The following is a 25,310-nucleotide window of genomic DNA, read 5'->3' on the forward strand; positions in this document are numbered from 1 at the left end:
AATAAAGAGAAAAAATATGCTTTATAGTCCCTCACATGTTTCCCTAGAGGTAGATAGCATTTTTCATCATGAATACTTCCTAAATGTCATTTATCGTTGTATTGTTCAGAGCAGCTAAGTCTTTCGCAGTTTGTTACAATATTGTTGGTGCTGTGTACAATGTTCACTTCCTTTGCATCAGTACGTGTAAGTCTTCCCAAGTTTTTCTGAAACCATCCTACTTGCCCTTTCTTACAGCTGTAAATTGAAAAGTGGTGTTAATTCTATTTTTAAGACTTAAGCTGGTTTTTGCAGTGGGTTTGCTGCCAGAACACAGGTGTTGTGAAAACCATCACTAAACCTCCACCAAAATGGGCAAGGAAAAGACTCATATTAACATCGTCATCATTGGACACATAGACTGGCACATCCACCGCTACCAGCCACCTCATTTACAAGTGTGGTGGAATTGATAAGAGAACCATTGAGAAGGAGGCTGATGAGATGGGAAAGTGCTCCTTCAAATATGCCTGGGTCTTGTATAAACTGAAGGCTGAATGTGAGCATGGTATCACTATTGATATCTCCCTGTGGAAATTTGAGGCTGGCAAGTACCATGTGCCCATTACTGATGCTCCTGGACACAGAGACTTTATGAAGGACATGATTACAGTCACATCTCAGGCCGACTGTGCTCTCCTGATCGCTGCTGCTGGTGTTGGTGAATTTGAAGCTGGTATCTCAAAGAATGAGCAAACCCGTGAGCATGCCCTTCTGGCCTACACACTAAGTGTAAAACCACTGATTGTTGGTGTAAGTAAAATGGATTCCACCAGCCTCCCCTGCTGCTAGAAGAGATATGAGGAAATTGTCAAGAAAATCAATACCTATATTAAGGAAAATGGCTACCACCCTGACATAGTAGCTTTTGTGCCAATTTCAAGTTGGAATGGTGACAACATGCTGGAGTCAAGCTCTAATATGCCTTGGTTCAAGGGATGGAAAGTCACCTGTAAGGATGGCAATGCTAATTGAACTATATTGCTTGAAGCTTTGGATTGCATCCTGCCAACAACTTGTCCAACTGACAAGCCCTTCTGTCTACCCCCTAAGATTTCTACAAGGTTGGCGGTATTGGTACGGTACCTGTTGGCTGAGTGGAAATTGGTGTTCTAAAACCAGGCATGGCGGTCGCTTTTGCCCCAGTCAATGTTACAACTGAAGTAAAGTCTGTCGAAATGCACCATGAAGCTTTGAGTGAGGCTCTGCCAGGGGATAATGTTGGTTTCAATGTCAAGAACGCATCTGTCAAAGATGTCCGCCATGGTAATGTGGCTGGTGATAGCAAGAATGACCCACCTACGGAAGCAACTGGTTTCACTGCACAGATTATTATCCTGAACCATCCAGGCCAAATCAGTGCTGGCTATGCACCTATTCTGGATTGGCCCACTGCTCACATTGCTTGCAAGTCTGCTGAAGTGAAGGAGAAGACTGATTGTCGTTCTGGTAAGAAGCTGGAAGATGGCCCTAAATTCCTGAAATCTGGTGATGCTGCCATCGTTGACATGGTTCCAGGCAAGCTCATGTGTGTGAAGAGCTTCTTTGATTATCCTCCTCTGGCTTGTTTTGCTGTTTATGGTATGAGGCAGACTGTTGCAGTTGGTGTCATCAAGGCAGTTGACAAGAAGGTTGCTGGAGCTGGCAAGGTCACAAAATTGGCTGAGAAGGCCCAGAATGCTAAATGTATATTCTGTATGACACCTGCCACCCCAGTCTTAATCAATGGTGGAAAAACCGTCTCAGAACTATTTGTCTCAATTGGCCATTTAAGTTTAATAGCAAAAGACTGGTTAATGATTACAATGCATCCTAAAAGCTTCAGGAAGAAAGGAATGTTTTGTGGACCATTTGTTTCATGGCAGTTTTAAGTTATTATTTTCTAAAATCAGTAATTTTTAAATGGAAACAACTTGACCAAAAATCTGTCACAGAATTTTGAGACCATTAAAACAGTTTGATGCAAAACCTGTGTGTTCTTTGGGTCAACCATTATTAGAATTCAATGGGGGTGTAAAGCATTTAAAGTAGCTGGCACAAATAAATCCTTTGGCCATCTTTGCTACAATTTTTGGGCACAAAAGTAACAGGCAAGTGAGTTCACTTGGCCTAACAATTGTAAATTTTGTTTAAAAAATGTATACGTCAGTCTGCTGCTCTCAGACCCACGATCTTCTGAGCTCAGGTAAGGTATAGGGTGTAGCCTGACTTTTTTGACTTTAAGGCTTGGCAGTCGCCCCAGGGAGTGGGGCGGTTTTCAGTTAACTTTTGTTTTTGATTATTTTTTCCCCAGAAGCAATGAGGTTTTCCCCTTTGATAGAATTTTGATAGCATGGAACTAAAGGATGCACCTGTCATTAGTTACAGGAGTAAATAAAGACGAGCAGTTGAGGTGTGTCTCATTTGGTCCACATCCCCCAGGGACTCACGTGGTCATTTTTTCTGACCCCAATGTGGATCTTCTCACTATTACAAACTAAAGAAATGAAGGCTAACAGTTGAGGTGTATCACATTTGGTATGCATTTGCCAGGGACTCACCTGGTCATTTGCTCTGGCCCCAATGTGGGTCTTCTCACTATTGCAAACTAAAGAAATGAACACCAGCAATTGAGGTGTGTCACATTTGGTACCCATCTGCCAGGGAATCGCGTGGTCATTTGTTTTGGCCCCAGTGTGGGTCTTCTCACTATTGCAAACTAAAGAAATGAAGGCTAGCCACTGAAAAATCTTCTGATCAGATGAATTCCTGGTTTTTATGGGCAGCCTCGAGGGATGGTTTCTGCCTCTTCCCCCACAAAAGGGTTCTTCTTCTTCTTTTTTGTTTTTGGCTGGCAATTGGGGTTAAGTGACTTGCTCAAGGTCACACAGCTAGTACATGTGTCAAGTGTCTTAGGCCGGATTTGAACTTAGGTCCTCCTGACTCTAGGGCCAGTGCTCTACTCACTGCACCACCTAGCTGCCCCAAGGCCTCATTTCTAAAATAGAGAACTGACTCAAATTTGTAAGAGTAAAAGTCATTTCCCAATTGATAAGTGGTCAAAGGATACAACCATTTTTCAGCTGAAGAAATGAAAGCTATCTATAGTCATGTGAAGAAATGCTCTATATCAGTATTGATTAGAGAATGCAAATTAAAACTAATTGGAAACTAAATAATTTAATCCTAATGAATGAGACAGCCAAAGAACATACATAGAAACAATTAATAACTTCATTCCAGAGAAGGACAGTAACGAGACAACATACCACAACATTGGGGTCAGAAAAAATGACCATGCCAGTCCCTGGCAGGCAAGGACCAAATGGGACACACCTCAACTGCTTGTCTTTATTTACTCCTGTAACTACCTACAGGTGCATCCTTTGGTTCCATGCTATCAAAATTCTATCCAAGGGGATATCCCTCCCTGCACTAGTGAATGCAGTGTGACCCTTAAGGCAGGCGATTGTGCCACTGTTGGACCTCTACATGTAGTCAGGGTCTTGGCAAAGCCTTTCAGTGGACAGGTTGTCCCAGAGATTTCTTCCTGTTGGCCCTTTGTGAGCATTCCTTTCTCCTTATGTCTGAGCTGCCATTAACCTGTTAGGTCACAATCTCCTGTGTGAGTTCAGAGCTATGAAGTTCTGCTCCCTGGATGGATCTCTGGCCCTGCAACTGCCTGAGGACTCACTCTCCCTGTTCCCTATGTTGGTTCAGAAAGTTCAAGGGAGACCAATGGATAGTCCTGAAATGCCATCAGATTTCCCTGATTCTCTGTGGAAATCTTGGACATCAGATGTGGAATCATTAAAATCTGCTGTTCTATTCCATGTAAATTCCCTCATAACTCTTCTTTTCTCCCTATTAAGAGACCCAAACTGGACTCTGTTGGTAAGCCCATTTACTTTTTTTTGTTTAAGTGCAATAAATGATTATGTTACTCCTAGACCCCCCATAGTTCCAAATCCTGTGACCATCATCTCCTCAGTTCCTTATGAGGCTACCTATGTTACTCTGATAGATCTTTGCTCTAGCTTCTTTAGCATTCCCATTCACCCAGATGCCCAATACTTCTTTACATTCCCCTGAAAGAATTCACAGTGGAAGTGGAGCAATTGACCTCCAGGGTGTATACGAAGTCCTGCCATATTCTCTGCTTTTACAACAAGACTTAGCTTCTTTTGAATGAAGTTATTAATTGCTTCTATGGTTTGTTCTTTGGCCCACTCAATCCAGCTTCTGGGCTAAGAATTCACTATTTCACAAAAACTGCTGGGAATATTGGAAAATGGTAGGGCAGAAAATGGGCATAGACCAATATCTTATACCATATACCAAAACAAAGTCAAAATGGGTTCATGATTTAGAAATAAAGGCTGATACTATAAGCAATTTGGGAGAGCAAGGAATAGATTACCTATCAGATTTATGGAAAAGAAAAGAATTCATGACACAACAAGAGATAGAGAGCATTACAAAATACAAAATGGATAATTTTGATTATGTTAAATTGAAATTTTTCATATAAAAAAAGCCAATGCAACAAAGATTAGGAGGGAAGCAGAAAATTGGGAGAAAATCTTTACAACTAGTGTCTCTGATAAAGGCCTCATCTCTAAAATATACAGGGAACAGAGCCAAATTTATAGGAATACAAGTCATTTCCCAATTGAAAAATGGTCAAAGGAGATGAACAGGAAGTTTTCAGAGGAAGAAATTAAATTTCCTCTTCATTGGAGGTGAATTCACCCTTTTCATTTTTGATACTGGTAATTTGGTTTTCTTCTTTATAATCAAATTAATCAAAGGTTTAAAATTTTATTGTTTTTTTTCTAAACCAGCTCTTAGTTTTATTTATAAGTTCAATAGTTTTCTTGATTTCAGTTTTATTAATGTATCCTTTGGTTTTCAGTATTTCTAATTTGGTATTTAATTAGGGATTTTCAATATGTTATTTTTCTAGCTCTTTCAATTGCATGCTCAACTCATTGATCTCCTTTTTCTCTATTTTATTCATGTAAGCATTTAGATGTATAAAACTTCCCCTAAGAACTGCTTTTTCTGCATCCTATAAGTTTTGGTTGCAGCAACTTATCACAAGAACAATACACTATAATCAGGTAGGATTTATTCCAGGAATACAAGACTGGTTCAATATTAGGAAAACTGTCAGCATAATTGATCATATCAACCACAAAACTAGCAGAAACCATCTGATTATTTCAAGAGATGCAGGAAAAGCTTTTGACAAAATACAACACCTATTCCTATTCAAAACACCAGAAAGCATAGGAATAAATGGCATCTTCCTTAAAATCATAAGTAGAACCATCAGCAAGCATTATATGTAATGAGGATAAGCTAGATGCATTTCCAATAAGATTGGGGGTGAAACAAGGTCCATTATCAACCCTATTATCCAATTTGGTACTATAAATATTACCTTTAGCAATGAGAAGAAAAAGAAATTGAAGGAATTAGAATAGGCAAGGAAGAAACTAAGTTATCACTCTTTGCAGATGATATGATGATTTACTTAAGAGAATCCTAGAGAATCAAGTAAAAAACTACTTGAAATAATAAATAACTTTAGCAAAGTTGCAGGATATAAAATAAGGCCACACGAATCCTCAGCATTCCTATATATTGCTTACAAAGCCCAACAGCAAGAGACAGAAAGAGAAATCCCATTTATAGTTACTTTAGACACTATAAAATATTTGGGATTCTACCTGCCAAGACAAATCCAGGACCTATATGAACACAATTACAAAACTCTTTTCACACAAATAAAATGAGATCTAAATAATTGGAAAAATATTATTTGCTCATGGATAGGCTGAGTGAATATAATAAAAATGACAATTCTACCTAAATTCATTTAGTTATTCATGGCCATACCAATCACACCATCAAAACACTACTTTGTAGAGCTAGAAAAAGTCATAAGAAAATTCATCTGGCAGAACAAATAGTCAAGAATATTCAAGGGAATTAATGAAAAAAAATGGAAAGCAAGGTGGGCTAGCTGTAACAGGTGTTAAACTGTATTATAAAGTGGCAAGCATCAAAAGTACTTGACACTGGCTAAGAAACAGACTGATGGATCAGTGGAATAGGTTAGGCACACAATGTCAATGACTATAGTTATCAATGACTATAGCGTTCTGCTGCTTGATAAACCCAAAGACTCCAACTTCTGGGGTAAGAACTCACTGTTTTTTTCTTTCCTTTTTTAAAAAAATTATTTATTTAATTTATTTAATATATTCAGTTTTCAGCACTGATTTTCAGAAGAGTTTGAATTACGAATTTTCTCCCCATTTCTACCCTCCCACCCACTCCAAGATGGCGTATATTGTGGTTGCCCCGTTCCCCAGTAAGCCCTCTGTTCTGTCACCCCACTCTCCTCCCATCGCCTTCCTCTTCTCTGGGCTGGGGGTGGGGGCGGGGATGGGCACCGTGGAGCTAAAGCTGCATTAAAGGTCACGGTCATAGGCCCCAGGCACAGTGGTCTCCCCAAAGTCCCTCAGATGGGATGTTTCTGCTTCTTCACCCTTCCTTGGGGGCAGGGGGCTGCCCCCAGGGGTCCTGAGTCAGGGCTGGGCTGAGATGGGGGCTCCGGGGGATTGCTCTCTAGGGGCCCTAAATAATCTGGGAAATGGACAATTTCGGAAGAATAAGTCCTTCCCCAACACTCCCCATGGACAGAGCACTGGTGGGGGTCAGCATCATGGAAACCCGGCTTCTCCCCCGGCGCCCCCGCCCCACGTGAGCCCCCACATCGTGCATCTACTCCCCACTCACCTGGGCCTGCCTAAGCCCCCTCAAAACCGCTGGTTCTGTGACCTGCAATTCTCTCCTCCATCCCCTCCAGCACTTGCCAGGAAGCCTCGATCTCCCCTCCCTGAGCCCAGCCTGGCTGCCCCTTCCCCAGGGGTCTCCACCGTCTCCACCTCCCTCTAACCCGGCCAGTGTCAGGGGCTTCTGTCCCCCTGCCTCCCCTTCCACCAGACCCACCCACCCTTACTGACCCCAGGTGAAGGTCTGGGGGCATCACGCTAGACTCTGGACCCCTCCGGGGTTAGGATCAGGCTGGGGGGTGGGAGAAGAGGGAGAGGATGTTCCCTGGTCACTTTCAGGACTCCTTAATTCTCCAGACTGAGCCCACCCGCTTCCCCCAGGTGGTTTCCATGCTGTAGCCTTCCCGTGATGGGGTCTGTTCCCAAAGCAGCAAAGACCCTAACCTACCTTCTCTGATTCTGAGGCTAGGACCCCTGGCTGTTCGAGTGCTCCTTCTCTAGGCAGCCAGCAGTCTGCAAATGTACATGAAGTGCCCACTGTGTGCATCTGCACAAATGCAGGTAGTGCATACTGTGTGCATCCACAAAACTGCATGAAGAGCCTATTGTGTGTTGGTACAGGGCTAGCTAGAGTGGTGCGAAAAAGGTTGAAAGATTGATAGGGCCCAGGAGCTCCTATCCTAACAGGGGACACCTCATTGAAATGGTGTGTGTGTGTGTGTGTGTGTGTGTGTCCAGATAGAGAGAGCTGGAGGTTGTGGGAGGGGGCATCAATAGCCAGGGTGACTGGGAAAGACCTCCTGGATGATGGGGATCTTAGCTGATTGATCACTGCAAATTCCTCATCCTTCTTTCCCTCTCTGCAGCCTATGACTGTCTGTCTATCTCCCTCCTCACTCTCAGTTCTTCTCCCTGTCTGACCGACCCTTCTCCAGGTCCTGTGCCAGATTTTCATCCAGGTCACACCCACTCACTCTGTAACCAGGGATGCCCCACTCAGCTCTGCTTTGGGTCCCCTTTTCCTTCTTCTTCAGTTGGGGATCTCCTCCCCTCCCATGGATCACTGATCAAGTCTGTGCTCTTCCCTCCCTGCTGACCTCCTGTCTCAATCTCTTGGGGGCCTCTTAGACATCACCAACTGGATGTCCTAGAGCCATCTTAAACTCAACATTTCCAAGACTGAACTCATCATCTTTATCCCCCCCCTCCTCAGCAACCCTCCTCTCTTCTGAACTTCCCTACTACCACTCACACCCCCCTGTCCTCCAGGCTCACAGTCTAGGTGTCCTGCTTGACTCCTCACTCACTTATCTTTGCTGTTCCCCATACCCTGCCAACATCCAAGCTGTTGTCCCAACCTGGTGACTTCACCTCAGCAGCTTCTCTCTAAAATCCCTTTCTCTCCTCTGACTCAGGCCCCACCCTGGTACAGACCCTTATCATCTCATATCTGGACCATGGCAATAGCTGCTGGGAATGATTTCCTAAAACACAGATCTGACCATGTCAATCCCTACTTAACAAAATGCACTGGGCCCCTATTGCCTCCAGGAGCAAATACAAAATCTTCTGTTGGGCATCCAAAGCCAATTTTAGCCCCATCCACCTTTCCAGTCCTGTTACACTGCTTATACCACCCCATAATGTAGTTTGTGGTCCAGTGCTACTGGGCTCCTGGTTGCCCCTTACACAACATCCTCCATCTCCCAACTCCGGGCATTCCCTCTGGCCATCCCCCCTGTCTACTCTCCTCTTCATCCCCCATGCCTGGCTCTCCTCTTCATCCTCATACCTCCTGCCATCCCTGGTTTCTTTCAAGTCTCATCTAAAATCCCACCTTCTCCAGGAAGCCCTTCCCTGTCCCCCTTAATTCTAGGGCCTTTCTTATGTGGGTTATCCTGGGCTACAGCAAATGTTACATCAGAAATGCACAATAAAATCACTACATCCAAGACAGAGAATGCCCTCAAAATTGGCAAAAATGATGGAAGAGTTAACTATTGATACCTGATATTTTATTTTAAAATTCACAACCATAAAATAAGATGAGCTCATTCTGTTAAGTTTATAACATTTACTATTAAATATAATACATGCAATGTGCATATCCCCACTGAACACAGTCATAGCTTTTCTCCACTATGAATCATCTGATATAGAGAGATGATCTGTGAAGGTTTTCCCACTTTGAGTCAATATAGAACTTGTCCCAAGAATGAATTTTCTGATGTCTAATGAGCTCTGTACTCCATTTAAATGCCTTTCCTCATTCAGGACAGAGATGATATTTCCATCTATTATGAATTCCTGATGGGAAATAAGGAATGACTGTTGTTAGAAGGCTTTACCATACTGATTGCCTTCATAATGTTTCTCTCCAGTGTGGACTCTCTGATGTTTCGTAAGGCTCCAGCTCTGTGTAAAAGCCTTTCCACAATGATTACATTTATAAAGTTTTTCTCCAGTGTGAACTTCCTGGTATACAGAAAAATTGTAGGTATTTGTTAAAATCTTTCCACATGGATTACATTCATAGTTTCTCTTCAGTGTGGATTTTCTGATGATTAGCAAGATAGGAGCTGATTCTGAAAGCTTTTCCACACTGATTACATTCATAAGGTTTCTTTCCAGTGTGGATTTTCCGATGTCGAGCAAGATTGGAGCTGATTCTGAAAGCTTTTCCACACTGATTACATTCATAAGATTTGTCACTAGTGTGTATTTTCTGATGATTAGCAAAACTTGACCTGTATGTGAAGCTCTTTCCACATTGATTACATTCATAAGGTTTCTCTCCTGTGTGGATTCTCTGATGTGCAGCCAGACTGCTTCTGTATCTGAAAGGCTTTCCACATTTATCACATTCATAAGGTTTCTCTCCAGTGTGGATTTTCTGATGCTCAGCAATTCTTGACCTCTCTGTGAAGCTCTTTCCACACTGATTACATTTATAAGGTTTCTCTCCAGTGTGGATTTTCTGATGTGCAGCTAGATAGCATCTGCGTCTGAAAGCCTTTCCACATTTATCACATTCATAAGGTTTCTCTCCAGTGTGGATTTTCTGATGCTCAACAAGACTTGACCTCAGTGTGAAGCTCCTTCCACACTGATTACATTCATAAGGTTTCTCTCCGGTGTGGATTATCCGATGTCGAGCAAGATTGCACCTGTATCTGAAAGCCTTTCCACATTGATCACATTCATAAGGTTTCTCTCCACTGTGCATTTTCTGATGATTAGCAAGAGTTGACCTCCGTCTGAACCTCTTTCCACACTGATTACATTCATAAGGTTTCTCTCCAGTGTGGATTGTCTGATGTTCAGCTAGATCGCATCTGTGTCTGAAAGCCTTTCCACACTTATCACATTCACAAGGTTTCTCTCCATTGTTGATTTTCTGATGCTCAGCAATTCTTGATCTCTCTGTGAACCTCTTTCCACACTGATTACATTCATAAGGTTTCTCTCCAGTGTGGATTATCTGATGTTGAGCAAGATTGCATTTGTATCTTAAAGCCTTTCCACATTGATCACATTCATAAGGTTTCTCTCCAGTGTGGATTTTCTGATGATTAGCAAGAGTTGACCTCCGTCTGAACCTCTTTCCACACTGATTACATTCGTAAGGTTTCTCTCCAGTGTGGACTGTCTGATGTGCAGCTAGATTGCATCTGTGTCTGAAAGCCTTTCCACATTTAACACATTCATAAGGTTTCTCTCCAGTGTGGATTTTCTGATGATTAGCAAGAATTGACCTCTGTCTGAAGCTCTTTCCACACTGATTGCATTCATAAGGTTTCTCTCCACTGTGGATTCTCTGATGTGCAGCAAGACTGGACTTTTGTGTGAAAGTTTTTCTGCAATGGCTACATTCATAAAGTTTTTTTCCAGTACATCTTCTCTGATGTAAATCAAGGGTTGAGTTTTCACTGAAAGTTTTACCACATTCATGACACTCACAAGAATTCTCTCTAGTGTGAATTCTCTGAAGGCAAACAAGGGATGAGTGTTGCTTAAAGGCGTTACCACATTTACTACATCCATAACGTTGCTTTCCATTTAGAATTTTCTGGTGGTCAGTGAGCTTTGAATTATGACTCAAGGCCTTCTCACCCTCATTACAGATACCAAGCATTTCTCCAGCATGACTTTTCTGAGATCTAATTAGTTCTGAATTCAAGCTGAAGGTCTTCTCACATCCATAAGTTTGCACTTTAGGAAGCTTCTCATGAGACTCAACCACCTCTACTGGTTCAGTAAAGCACTCCCTATATTTATGATCCCGTGAACAGCAGTTCCCTGAGGTCATTTTCTTACACTGAATTAGGGCTGAACATTGTCTAAAACTCTTTCCATCTTGATCAAATGCACAGTGACTCTTTTGTTTTTTCTCCATCATGATATCAGAGCCCCAGACACCATTTTTCATGAATCTTTGCTGTCGTGATTCTTCTGAAGAAATGTTCAACTTGGCAGTAGCCTTCCTCATTTCAAGCCTTGTCTCTCCATCTGAAGCAAACAAAGAAATATATATAGTGACACATGCTCATATACACAAATACATCCTCTTCCCTCCATTGACACAAAGTAACTGATCTGTAATCTGTTTCCCTAGGGAAAAAGAAGTCCTCAGTCATTTGAAAGTGCTGTTAGTTCACATGCCCAGGATGATTTAATTGACAAAGAGCTTCACACACAATAATATTGGATACTCACAACAAGCCTGCCACACAGGCAGGACCAGCATGCTTATGACATTCCCAACTCAAGCCAAGAGCTCATGATGACAGAGTGGCCTGACCAACATCCCTGCAGCTGAGAACAAAACTCAAATCCTGTGATGGCGCATGCTCTGTTCACTGTTCTAGAAACTACTTTGTTATTGAATGTATACTTGTTTGCATTTATGACTGTGTGTACCAACCATGGTGTAAACAGCAGGGCCCAGTGGAAGCAGAGCGGCTGGCATGTCTGTAATACCATTTTAGAGATATTGCTGCACAAATACGAGTTAATGAACAGTATGAGAAATGTTCTGGCAACAGTTAATTTGTTGAGAGTAAAGACATTTTTGAAATGCAAATTTGGTTGGATTTTCTAAAGCTTTAATTCTTGCCACATTCTGGAGTTAATTTCATTGTGCTTAATAAAAATGGTGATGACCCGTTTACACTCAGCTGTTAGAAGAATGGTTCCTTTGGGAAGGCATCCCTAAGCTCCCTGATTGGAGGGAGTGGACCAGTATCTCACCCTGGAATAGAAGGCCACCATTACTAAGCACTAGACTAGGCAATGTTCCCCGATGCAGTCAGTGCCACCCTAGTCTCCTGGCAAGTATTTCTCTTCTTAACGACTGTTATCCCTCTATGCGATTGCCCTTCAGTAGCTGTGTCAGCATAGTTTGGGGATTCCCAGAGGTTAAGATTCTGGTTCTCTACATTGATGGTAGGAGCCATACTTTTGGTGCAAAGATGCCTTTAAGTACAGAAGTCTTAGATCTTTGCCTGAGGCTCAGACGAGGTACACAGCTCCTAGGAGCCAGTGGTAGGATTTGAATGCATGTCTTCTCCCAATCATGTCCAGTACTCTTCACACTCAGACAAGCAGCCTAAGTTTGGGGTGTGGAGCCCAGCCACGGGCACAGACGCTGCATAGTCAGCAGTGGGAGCCTCCAGCTCTGCAGGACACTGTGGGGAGGGGCCAGGAAATCTCTGGGGATGGTTCCTGAGACTCCTGTCTTCTCTCCCTGGTGGCTGTTACCTGCGGGTCTCCATGGGAACACCACCAATCAGCAAAGATCCTCTACTTCTGGAGACCTCCCAGAAGTAAGAACCCCACATTCCCAAGAGGCATGTGACTCCACAACCGCCCAGCCTCTTTGCAGGACCCCCACTGCATTTCCAATCCTTTCTTCAGGTGCCACTTGTTGACTACAGTTTTTTATTAGGTGATGGCTCCTCCTGTTCTTCTTTACTGACCAGTTCTGAGGCATTATCACACTCATTCTCTATAAATTTCATATGCGAAACTGGCAATAGTTCTGTTGCTATGTAGCAATTTTCAATATTATATCCAACATGTTGCATTCTGATCCATAGATTTGCCATTACTAGAATCCATACCAAATATTCATAGTATTTCATTACCTATCATGTCCATAGGCACAGTTTAATTTCCGCGGTGATCCCTTTCCCTTTTTCTATTCTCATGTCTAAGACCACCATGAATGCGAATTTTTCCTTTCATCTGTGGCATGCTATATTCCATGCTGGCCTATCACTCTTTTAGGATAACCATTATCTATTTTTTTAAATTTATCTTTGAATGCTTCTGCTCCTTGTAATAAATACAATTTTTAAAAAGTCTAAACCTTTCTAACCAAAAGCAGTAACTGCTGTACAGGGCCTTGGGTCTGTCATCCTCCTTTCAGGAAGTGGACACCATGCTTCACTATTCGTCCTATTGTAGCCTTAGCCCTTTGGTGGCTTATAAACCCTTTGGGGTTTCGGGTTGAAAATTCTTTCATGGAACATTTTTAGAGAAAATAATTGCCCAATATTGCTATAAATATTATGAGATAAAAATAGAAGACATTTTCCTCTTGTACAACAGGCATATTTATGTTTAAGTATGATAGTTTTCTTTCTGCAGTGATTCCAAACTATAGTGATCAGGCATCCAGTGACTGCACCAAACCCTGACCACTTCTAAGTGCAACATGTTCCTTCAGATTCTCAATCCAACAGCAAATTGTTTCCTAACACCCAGAAAGGTCTGAAATTCAAGTGCAAATGGATTCCCAGTGGATGGTCCCAGGCATGCACTTGTGGTCATTTGATTGCTGTCCCTACACTACAGTAGCCATTCCCAGGTTACCTTGTTTACCTTGATCTGGTGATGACCCTGCTGATAAGCTGAGTTTAAGCCAAGAGGTTGGCAGATCTCTTGATAACAGCCAAACATCCTTCCATAAGTGAGCCACCCACCCCCAGTCCCCCACTAGGTAAGCTTCCTTCCAAGCCAACTTCCTCTCTCAAGGCAATATAAATCTCTCTTAATATATATAGTTTTTCCCTGATAGGTTCTATGTGACTCAACATGGAATGTATCACAAGTGACAACTGGGCCAGAGTTCAAGACAGCAAGACATCCATGACTGAAATACCTGTGTACTTTTAGACTTGGGAACATGCCCCATTCCAAGGAAAAAAAAGGAACACATGTGGTCACATGGAGCTATTAATGGACAGGGAAGATCTTATATTCCTTTAACACTTCACACGGCTTAACACGTAGACGAGGTCATCTACACTAGGGGGTCTCCAACTCTTTTACTCTTACTTGCTACAAAATTCTGCATTCTGGATCTCAACTTCACTGGTCAATTGAAACACCTTTTTCCAAAGTGGCCACTGATCTCCTAATTGCTAAACCAAAGGCCCTTTTCTCAGTCCTCATCCTTCTTGACCTCTCAGCAGCTTCTGTCACCATCACTCACCCTCTTTCCCTCGATACTCCCTTTCTTCTAGCTTTTCGTGACACTCCTCTCTTTGGGTTCTCCTTCCACCATGAGCCAAACTAACCTCATTATCTTTCCCCCAACCCTCCCATCTTCCTACTTTCCTAACACTATCCAGGTCACCCTATCCATTGTCCAGACAAATAAAAGAGATGTCATCCACTGCTCACCATCTCTTGTGCTCATACCATCACCCTCCCTCCATCTTCAATCTCTTGGAAAGTCCTGTCGATCCCACCTTGGTATCATCTCTTACATACTTCTCCCCTTCTCTCCCAACACTGCCACGTTCTAGATTCAGACCCCAATTACCTCATACCTACAGTGTTGAAAAACCTCCCTGTTTGGTCTCACTGTCTTGAATCTCCCCCTCTCTCGAATCTGCCCCTCTCCTCCCTTTCCGGTCTTGTTTCATCTCATGTCCACTCCATATATACTATAATCTAGGAGCAAAGGCCTTCTTTTTATGCTTTGAACAGGACAAACCATTCCCAGTCTCCATGGGCTTTCCCTGGCTGCCTCTCATGCCTGCAATGCTCCCCTGGCTCCTCTGAAGCCTCATCTCAAGCCCACCCTCCACAATAAGGCTTTTCCAACCCTCCTCAGTCTAAGTGCCTTCACTCCCTTGACCAGCAAATTAACCTGTATATAGCCCTGTATAGGCCTCTGTCCATTGTCTTCCCCACTTGCCTGGGAGCTCTTTGAAAATAGGAGATGTCCCTTGCCTTGGTTTAAATCCTTGGAACTAACAGGAGGCCTGGCACATAGTAGGCACTTGATGGATGTTTGGTGACTTGAAAGTTTAGGAAACAGCCTGTAACAGATACTTTGTGGACACTTTCAGGAGAGCACCATGACCCAAAGTTCAAACAATGGATCTTATGGGATCATAGTTTTATCACTGGAATGGCCATGAAAGTGAAAGGCCATGGTATCCAACCCCTTCATTCACATATGGGAAAACTGAGGTTCAGTGACTTTATCAGTATCTTAATGCTAAAAAGTGTCTGAAAAAGAACTGCAAGCCAGGTCTTCCTGCCCCCAAGTCTAGCACTCCCTTCACTGTGACATGGAGCTACTCCTGATGACAGGCCTCACACACCTGCTTTCCTCTCACTCACCTGGACAAGAGGTTCTGGGGACTTCTTGCTCCAGCATCCATGGCGTATCCCCTTGTCCAAAATGGGAGATGAATCCTTCTCTGGGAGCTGAAAGTCCTGGGCATGGGATAAGGAAGGGAGGAGGATGGAGAGACACTGGTACCTTTGCTCTCTAGGGAAAGGGGACAGGAAGGGAGGGTCACAGGAGGTTCTCAGGACGTCACAGGAACCTCTGCCTTGATAGTTTCTGTTGGGAGCCATGGTTGGGGAGGGGAAGGAGGCCAATTTGGAAGCAGGAAATTCAGTTTTCTCTACTTCCTTCATAGAAGGAGGGCTGAACCCACAGATTCCATTATCTAGAAGTTAAGAGGCAGCTGGCAGTGCAGTGCAGAGAGGCTTTGTCCTGGATTCAAGAAGCTCTGAGTTCAAATTTAGTCTCCAACACTTATTAGCAAAGTTCCCAAGGCAAGTCACTTAACCTCTGCTTGCCTCAGTTTTCTCAACTCTGAAATGGGGATGATAATAGCATCTAAATCACAGGCTTGTTATGATGATCAAATTGAAATAATTTTTGGCACAATGCTGGCACATAGTAGGTATTCATAAATGCTTATATTCCCTTCCCTTCCCATAATTTGTGCTGGAATTCTGAAGATTTAGGAAAGAAACCCAAGGACACCTTTGCAATACCAGGCATCTGATGGTAAGGCCAGGAGCTGTGAGGCCCAAATTTATGTTTGTCAACAAGAAGAACCTTCCAAAGACCAGACCCAACCCAAAGGGGAAGAGGTTGCTTTGGGAGGAAGGGGCTTCCCTTCACTGTCCCTCTCCAAGGAAAAGCTGCCTCAGTAGAGATTAAGCAGACCTAATCCATGTTCAGGGAGAGGTCAGCCTAGGTAGAACCTCTCACTTCACTTCCAAGTCTGAGATTCTTCAACACTGGCTTGATCTTTGACCTCAGGCTGCCTAGAACCAGTAAGAACCAGTAACCTTCAAGGGCAAGAAGGAAACCCTCAGTTCCCTGCTACACACTGCTAAGACCTTTTATAGGAAACCAGGCAGCAGGAGGACCCTGTTGGCCTTTCAATCACTGAAAAATGCTCCAAACCCTGAACACTAGGGAGACCAGGAAGGCAGTTCCTTTGATGGTCAATTCATAGCTCCAGGGGAAGTGTCCTTACCCAGGGACAGCAGGTTCTGGGCATTCTCCACCATGACCTCCTTGTACAGCTCTTTCTGAGAAGGGTCCAAGAGGCCCCACTCCTCTGGGGTGAAGTCCACAGCCACATCCTGGAATGTCACCAACTCCTAAACCATCAAAAGCAACAGGACTTAGAGCTGAGAGACACTTCAGAATTGATCTAGTCCAACTGCCTGAATGCCTGAAGTAAGGTCTCATCCAGATGAAAGCAGAGAAACACCAATCACAATCTGGACTAAACTTAGCAGCATGAGACTGTTGCCAGCCAAGGGGAAAACAGCCATCAGTTGTTGTATGGAGGCTTGAGGTGGCTCTGGGTATGACATGTCAGGGCCAAAGCATCTCCTGCCTTTGCTGGATGGTTGCTTTCATTTATTAATGGCATATATTCATTCATTGTGGTATTTAGCGATAAAGAAATCAGTGACCAGGAAGGGTAAAGGAGGTTTTCTTCACTTATTATGAAGGTGATATTTTATTAACCAAGGTTAATAAGAAATGAGAAAGACACTGCCAGTTTCCTTATGAAAAATGAAGGGTGTCAAAAGACCCCTAAAACTCTGGAATTTGGGAGAACAAGAGTCAAGAGAATGGATCAGAGCAGACTGATAAACAGCACACAGGACAGCTTGGCCAGATCTGAAAATACTCCAACACATGGGATAGCTCATCCTTTTTCCAACATCTTCAATGTAGAACATGTGTTGGGCCAATGTGCTAGGAATCTCATACTCTTCCATCTCGTTTTCTTCCACTTCCATTATGCAGTGACCTGACTCACCTTTCTGGAGTTTCTATTATTTTGGCTAATTCTGTATCATGTAGATAAAATTCTTTTTACTTTTTTTTTCATCATTTTGCTATGTTCTTTAAAGCAACAGATTTATGCTTCATTTGGAATCTATATTTCACTTTTAACTTTCTTTACTTCCATTATGTGTTGGTGGAACAATTAGGGAATTTACAGACATTTCCCACTTTTGGAGATTCCTAAAAATTTCCTTTTCTCTATTCTCTTCAGTCCCTGCTCTTCCCCTCACAACATTTATTCCCATTGGGAGCTCTCACTGGAGGATGGCTGGGTTTTCCTGTTTGATAACTGGGTCCCTAACTCACTCCCAACAGAAACTTCCAAGCTTCTTTTCCTGCTTTTCCCAACTCCTTCCTTCTCCACCCTCTCATACTCATCCTTTACCACTGTGGGGTGGGGCCATGAACTTTCACTTAAGGAGAGAGCCCAGCTGGCCCATTTCATTTCTGACATGGCTACACCACTTTGGGACTTAATCAGACTGGCTTCCCCACAGGGCCCCAGTGTCTCGTACCTTCTCTCATCCCTTAGACTTTTCAGCTTCCTTTTCATGTTGTCTTCCCTCACTAGATTATAAGCTCCTTGAAGGCAGGGACTGTCTTTCACTTTCTAAATTTCATTTCTCAGACCTGAGCACTAGGCATGGCACACAGTTGGTGCTTAATAAATGGTGAATGCCTATTGACCACCCAACCACTCCCATTTCAGCCCTCCCTCCTTACTGTCCTTTCCCAACCAAAGCCATCCAAGCTGACCTCGCTCTGCTCCCACCTGCCTTTCCCACCTGTGAATTGTACCTTGCAACATCTCTCAAATGCACCCCCTTCTCTCCTCTGGTACTGCAGCCACCTGGGTACTGGCTCTCATGGGATCACCCTTGGACTGTTGCTATGGCCTGCTGCTGGTCAGCTAGTCTCAAGACTCTCCCAACTCCAATGCATCCCCCATTTGGTCAACAAAGGAATTTTCCTAAAACAGGTCTGATCCTGTGACTCCTCTACCAATAACCTCCAATGGCTCCCTACCACCTCCAGGATCAAGTACAAAATCTCCTGCATTCTAAGCCCACCATGACCTAGACATCATCTGGTATTCTAGTCTTCTGAAAGCTTTATTTCCTGCCACCTCCTCAGTGACCCAATGACACTGACCTCCTTGCCACTCCAGAACAAGACACTCCATCTGTCAGTTCAGAGCATTTTCTCTGGCTGTCTGGAGTTAGGAAGAAATGAGTCCAGATGCTGCCTCAGACACTAGGCCAGTGTAGAGCCTTCCCTCTCAGGATGCCCACCATCCACACTGCAGAGAGCTAGTTTGGACAAAGCTGCTGACATGTTGTCTCCCCCATTACATTGGGAGCTGCCTGAGGCCAGGGACTGGTTTTTCCTTCCTTCGTATCCACAGTAGTTTAGCACAGTGACCCTGGCCTTTCTAAATGCTTGTGTGCTTCACCCAAGAACAGGTAAATGGGAAGGATTCAGAGAGTCCTGGGAACATGTGTGTGAATGAAGCAGGAGGACATGAGCAGCACCAGGAGGACAATCTCTGCTCTGCTGACAGCACTGCCAAGGACCGGGGCTGGGGGAGCCTCCAGGGCTGTGCTCCAGGCCTGGCCAGGCAGGACTCAGGGTCAAGGGCTTTCCTGGATCTTCAGGGGCTACAAGGGAGAGGTGGGTTAAAAGAAACAAAGAGGAGGAGGAGAAGGGGTGTGTGTGTGTGTGTGTGTGTGTGTGTGTGTCCGTGTGTATGTGTACGTGTATGTGAGGCCTACGAAAAGAGAGCAAAGATACTGTGTCAAAGCAATAGAGACTAAAGAGTGAAGTGGACATCCCTATGGTGACTCAGTTGTAATAAAGATGAGCTTAAAATACAAACACAGGAAGGCAGCAATGTGGTGGTGGGGGGGGAAATCAATGTTCAAGATGCCAAAGGGCCAATGAATCAGATTAAAACACAGGAGAGAGCAGGGCAGGGTTGTTACTTCTGCATTCACCTTCATACCTACTTTGGTAAAGAAACAATCCGTAGGTGAGGTATTACCAGCCTCACAGACAATCCTCTGGGTCTCTGGAAATGGCCTCTTTGGCTGATGTTGGCCAAGTCTGAGGACAGAGTGCACTCACCTGGGCTGGGGGTCTGCAGCTCCCAGGGGCCATTCCCTCTGGTTCCAGGCTCCCTGCTTGGGCCAGGCCTTGGTCTTCTGCAGGTTGAGCTGGGGATGCTGAAGGATTCCAGGCAAGGTGAGGTCTTCCCTTTCTTGGCAGGATCCTGGCCCACAGGGATGTACAGAGGGTGGAGTCCTACAGGAATTACAAAAACTCTGTGCCTGCCCTCAGGAGACAGGCACCAACACAAGGAGGGGGAGAGGGAGAGAAGGGTCAGGTTTGGGAATCAAGATGGTCTAAACAGGAAGACTACTCCCCTGACATTCTCCTACCAGGAACCAAGAGGCAGAAGGGGCTTTTGGATCCCAGGTGGGAGGACCGCAGCCAAGAGCCTCAGTGGCCCCTAACCCACAGCTCTCCGTCCAACTGCTCCTCTGCCCTCCTGCCTCCCCTCTTCCCAACAAACACACAAACAGAATCTAAATTCTCCCTCAGTACAACTTCATGAATCTGATAACAGCTTCACTCATTCATCTGCATTGCCTAGGGGTCCTGTCTTGGCTTTTTCTCTGGGATGGAGCTGCCAGGAATGACCAGGGCAAGCCTGAGGTGGAAGACACAATCCTGTCTGGAATTCATTCACCTGGCAGGGTACCAGGACAGGGAAGGCTCTGGGACGCAGGATACTGTAACAAAGCTGGGAGGAGGAGAGGGGACATCTGAGGGACAGAAGGGTTCCAGGAGGGCAGCTGAGAATGGGAAAGAAGAATGACTGTGTCCTGGGTCTACTTGGGAGCTGGGGAGAGCTCCTGGACCCCCTTTGGAGCTTAGGCTTGGAGGCTGCTCATCTGGGTCCCTGGAGGGAAACTGGGGGCAGGGAACCAATGCCTAGGATCTCATAGGAAGCCAGCAGGAGAGCCCAGGTTCAGGTGAGGGAGGCCAGGCAGGAGCTTTGGTGCCTGGGTCCTAGGGAGGTCCTGGGGGATAGGAGGCAGGACTCCTGGGTGCTTACAGGGAGACACGGCTGCTGGGGGCACAACCGAATCTCTGAACAGGAGCTGGGGGCAGGGCGACAGGACACTGGGGTCCTGATAGGGAGACTGAAGGAGGTTCTCATGGGTCCCTATGGGAGAGGTCTAAAGGTCAGGCAAGTGTGACTCAGTGGTAAAGCTGGGGAAGGTGCCCAGGATGTTTGGGATGGGCTGGGGAGCCTGGACAGGAGGCAGAGGCTGGGAGCTTGCCAGGGAGCCGGCTTTGGGAGAGAGAAGGGCTCCTAGGAACCCTGGAGGACCCTGAGCTCGAGGTCACAAGGCGAGGAAAGGGCAGCCAGCAGAAGCCAAGGGCTGCATACCTTCCTGGCTCAGACTTACCTGGAGCCGCAGGCACAGAGCTGACTTCCGGTGGGCACAGGGACCTCAACTCCAAGGGAAGTAGGCAGTGAAGTCATAGATCCAAAGAAAGAAAGCAGCTCCATCTCAGCTCAACCAGCTCCTGTTTCCAGCCAGCCCACTCTGGGTGGGTCCTCACAGTCCCAGAGCCCCACCCCACCCTATCCTGCTGAGACCCCAGGATCTTCCTTTTCTTCCAGGCCCTCAGACCCTGCCTGCCTCTCCTCCCCAAGCCCTGCCCCCCATCACATGGAATGCTTTGGCCACTGCAATAACTTCTTTCCAGTCTAGACCCCTCCCAAGCCTCCACACTCCTCCCCAGGGCTCAAATTCCACCTGAGCCTCCACTCACCCAGCTGGTCCTCTGGGAGAGTCCCCCTCCTACAACCTACCTCTCTCCCCCTGCTCTGGTACTCAGACCCTCCTCCTTCTGAACAGAATCTCCTGCTCTTCTTCCAACTATTCTTCCAACTCTCTACCCCACCCCGACGGGCCGCTCGAGCGCGCGCGCGCGCGCACACACACACACACACACACACACACACACACACACACACACTCATCTTTTTCCAAACTGGGACACCCACACCCTCCCTCCTTCCTGACTCTCCCAACCATTCCCCTCCCCCACTAGGCAGTTGTCTCTTTCCTCCCTGCAGTCTGGACCCCAGTCTTGCCCACCTCGATTTAACAGTCTTCCCCAGCCTGGGAACATTTTGGATAGCCAGGGGGACCTTTCCCTCTGACTTGTTATTCTTCCCTAGGGGACATTCTCTTACTGAAAGACTTATGGATCCTGTGAGAGAGCTGAGGCCAGAAAGTCAGGGCCCCTGGGTCCCAGAGCAGGTATTACAGGTGCTTGTAAAATGGGCCCTTCTGCCTCTTCATATAAGCAGAGAGACATGTAAAAGCAGGAAAACAAAACCATTGCTTAAAGTTTATTCACCACTTATTAAAGCAATTGTATATGAAAAAGCATTAATCCAATGTTGAGATTTATAGACAATTATTAAAACATAAAGCCTGTATATCCTAGGTAAAAATAAAATAAAATAAAATAAATTCATCTCCGTATATTTATTGGACCTTCAGGAAGTTCAGGCCTTTGGGCTGCTTTTTAGTCTCGTGCTTTATTACCTTCAGGATCAAAGGTAAAGGGAGGTAGATATCACTCGGCAACTTGATGTTTACTTGACCTCGTGTCCCTAGTCCCAAAGAAACATCTGGAAGCCAATCTCATATATCCAGTTCTCAGGGAAAACAGTCTAATCCTGTTGCTTTTCTCAATGTGAAGTTTACTACTTCATTAAAATTGGAAGCAAAATTTTTACCTCAAATTGAAAACTTTTACATATTTATCCTATCACATCTTTGTCCTAGGCCTCCCACCCCACTCTCAGCCTTGTCCAGGGCAGATCTAGAGACATACATGTCCATATTTATGTATCTCATCAGATCATCTAGAAAAGAAGTGACGTTGTTCAGACCTGACGCTACACATAATGACATATATTTCAACGAGGCACTGGATGGCAAGCCTACTGACTCACTTTGCTAGTTGTTTAGGTTGGGAAATTGAAAGAAATGGTGACCACCGATTCAGAATAGTAAAATCAAAATAATAAGGCCTTGCATCACATTACAGCAACTCAGAGACATTTAAGTATTGCAACAATAAGACTCATTATTAAAAGAAACCAAAACATCTTTCCAATTCACCTGCCCTGGTTTTAGAAACTGAGCACGAAAGGAAGAGGGAGGAACGTGGCCGTAACAATGTCGACTGTCCCTTCAAGGGCACAAACTGATCTGAAGAGGATAGCGCTTCCTTAGCTCTGGTCACTTTGCAGGTAGATTTAACTTTATGAAGTAGCTAATCATGTAGAAAAGTTCCACACTATTCACAGGGCATCATTGAGAGACTCAGGATTAAGGAGATGGGAAAGATTCCTGTTCACAAGGGAAATAGCACAGTGGGGAGATGAGTCAAAACACCTCCTCCATTCTTTGTAAGGCTGTCTTCTCAACCTTCCCAGGTATAGAAAGAAACCTGTAGCAATTCTCAGATCATACTCACTTTGAGCAGCTTATTGTATTTCCTTTGAATGGTAGTTTACTGGTATGATGCTAATTCAGACAATTATACCTGAATTTAGAACTCAAAACTATACCAAATTATATAGTCCCAAGGAGTTTTTCCTCAAATAGTCAGTTTTACTAATCACGTGACGGCAAGGTACAGTGATGAATTTCTTTTCATTTTCTTGTAGTAGCACTTAATGAGGAAAACATTACTCTTGAGTCTTTAGTAAGTATATTCAAGATCTTAACTTTGCTCTTTCTTTCTAGTTTGTATCCAGCCTGGGGCAAATATCAATCCATAGAAGAGGGAAAAAAAACCCACTTTCTATAGTTACACACATGCCATGAATGCATGATTGCTCACTCAAAACCCAGAAAATCACAGGTCATTGAGTCTCCAGGGTATAGGTATACATATCTTAAGGTATTGCATATTAACCCCTAAAGCCAACATCTGGGGTATGTTGGAAATAAGGTGGCTCAAAGGTATAAGTTCAATACATATTATGCCAGTTTTAATTTTATGATTTTCATAATTAGTGGCCAAAGCAATCATCATCAAAATCACTTCTTTATTCTTAAGAAACTTCTTAGCCACTCCCAGCCCAATCCCCTCCACCTTCTCCAGAAATGGTTTCTACATGTAGTGAAGGTGAGAAGGCCTTCTTCACCCAGTGCTCAAAGCTCATTGGACATCAGAAAATTCACACTGGAAAGAAACTTTATGGATGGAATCAAAGTAATAAAGTCTTTGGGCAACAGTCATCCTTCATTGGTCATCAGAGAATTCATATTAGATTGAGCTCTTATCACTGCAATAAATGAAGAAAGGCATTCAAACGGATTACAGAGCTTCTTGTTGTGGTCAGTATGGCTCACTCTTTGTAATCACATTCGGAGTTTTCTTGGCAAAGAAACTGGAATGGTTTGCCCTTTCTTTCTCCAGCTCATTTTACAGATGAGGAAACTGAGGCAAATAGGGTCACATTGCTAGTAAATGCCTGAAGCTAGATTGGAACTCAGGTCTTCCTGACTCCAGGCTTGGCTCTCTATCTACTCTGTCACCCAGCTGCCCCACAGAGCTTGTTAGACAACAGAAAATTCGCTCTGGACACAATCTCTACATGGACTCAATGTGGGAAGGCCCTTAGCCAGAGATCATCTATTATCTACATCAGAACATTTATATTCATGAATGGGATTGTTGGGAACATGCCTTTTGCTGGAAGGAGGAGGTCACTGGACATTAGAATATTCATACTGGAAAGAGACCAGGTGAATGATAGACAAAAGAAAATGAGTATAAGAACCTTGATTCAACAAATCCAAAGACTTCAACTGGGAAGCCAGCATTTAGTAATCACTACAAAGTACTGAAAAAACTGGAAAGCAATCAGGCTGAAAGTAGGTATAGACCAGCATCTCACATAGACCAAGATCAGCTCTATCTGAATACATGCCTTAGACTGAGAAGCTCACCTCAAAGAGATGAGAGGAACCATGAAGAAGATACATTGTGCAATTATGGGGAAGGGAAGAGTTCATCCCCAAACAAAGGATAGAGGAGATCACAGAATATAAAATTAGGAATTTTGATCATATAAACATACCAATGCATCCAAAACTGAAAATAAAAATATGCCTTAGAGTCTGTCACTTCTCTCGCTAGAGGTGGGTAGCATTTTTCATCATGAGTACTTCATAAATGCCATTAACCTTTCTATTTATTTAAGTAGCTGAGGTTTTCATGGTTGATTCTTGTTGCAATATTGCTGTTACTGTGGATAATGTTCTCCTAGTTTTGTTTACTTCCTTTGCATCAGTACATATAAGTCTTCCTAGGTTCTTCTGAAACCATCCTGACTGTCCTTTCTTACAGCTGTAAAATTGAAAACTGAGTTTTAATTTTATTTTTAAGAGTTAAGCTGGCATGGCTTTAATAGTCTCCCACACATGTATAAGTCCAAACTCCTCGGCTTTGTAGCACTGTAATGCCAATCGTGGTAGCACACCCTAGGACTGCTGCTGTGAATAATTTTAAGGGTCTAATCGCATAGTATAATGAACTTTCTATTTATTCAGATACTAAACATTGTTTAATAAACCAAAGCATAACATTCATAGCAACATCCTTAAGCAAAACATATCATTTTCACTTTCTTTACACACACACACACACACACACACACACATTTATATGTGTATATTGTAACTCAGCAGATCATATGGCACATAGCATATAACATTGCTTTCTGTAACATTTCCCAAAATACCTGTTCA

The 25,310-nt window shown here is 44.1% G+C and overlaps 1 protein-coding gene and 1 pseudogene across 1 annotated transcript; one reads left to right on the forward strand and one right to left on the reverse strand.

Moving 5' to 3' along the window:
• The first annotated feature begins 350 nt into the window (after positions 1 to 350).
• LOC118835593 lies at positions 351 to 6,987 on the forward strand (annotated as a pseudogene).
• Positions 6,988 to 8,819: 1,832 nt separating this feature from the next.
• On the reverse strand, positions 8,820 to 21,200 carry LOC118839959 (zinc finger protein 665-like). The gene is made up of 5 exons (XM_036747473.1): positions 20,931 to 21,200; positions 19,579 to 19,755; positions 16,625 to 16,751; positions 15,465 to 15,615; positions 8,820 to 11,333 (listed from the first exon to the last, which is right to left on the reverse strand). The coding sequence occupies exons 3-5, from the start codon at positions 16,730 to 16,732 to the stop codon at positions 9,355 to 9,357; spliced, it is 2,238 nt and encodes a 745-aa protein (XP_036603368.1). The 5' UTR covers positions 16,733 to 16,751; positions 19,579 to 19,755; positions 20,931 to 21,200; the 3' UTR covers positions 8,820 to 9,354.
• Positions 21,201 to 25,310: the final 4,110 nt, after the last annotated feature.

Source organism: Trichosurus vulpecula, chromosome 2, assembly GCF_011100635.1.
Source record: "Trichosurus vulpecula isolate mTriVul1 chromosome 2, mTriVul1.pri, whole genome shotgun sequence".
Classification (NCBI taxonomy): Eukaryota; Metazoa; Chordata; class Mammalia; order Diprotodontia; family Phalangeridae; genus Trichosurus; species Trichosurus vulpecula.

Bases quoted from the DNA above. Each gene is read 5' to 3' on its own strand.
- LOC118839959 (XM_036747473.1), bottom strand. From the start codon at position 16,732: ATGTGGCTGTGGACTTCACCCCAGAGGAGTGGGGCCTCTTGGACCCTT. The intron at 15,616-16,624 runs GTAAGGACACTT...CCCTTTCCCTAG, and splicing joins CCAGAACCTGCTGTCCCTGG to AGAGCAAAGGTACCAGTGTC. The intron at 11,334-15,464 runs GTGAGTGAGAGG...TGTTTGCTTCAG, and splicing joins CCCCAGAACCTCTTGTCCAG to ATGGAGAGACAAGGCTTGAA.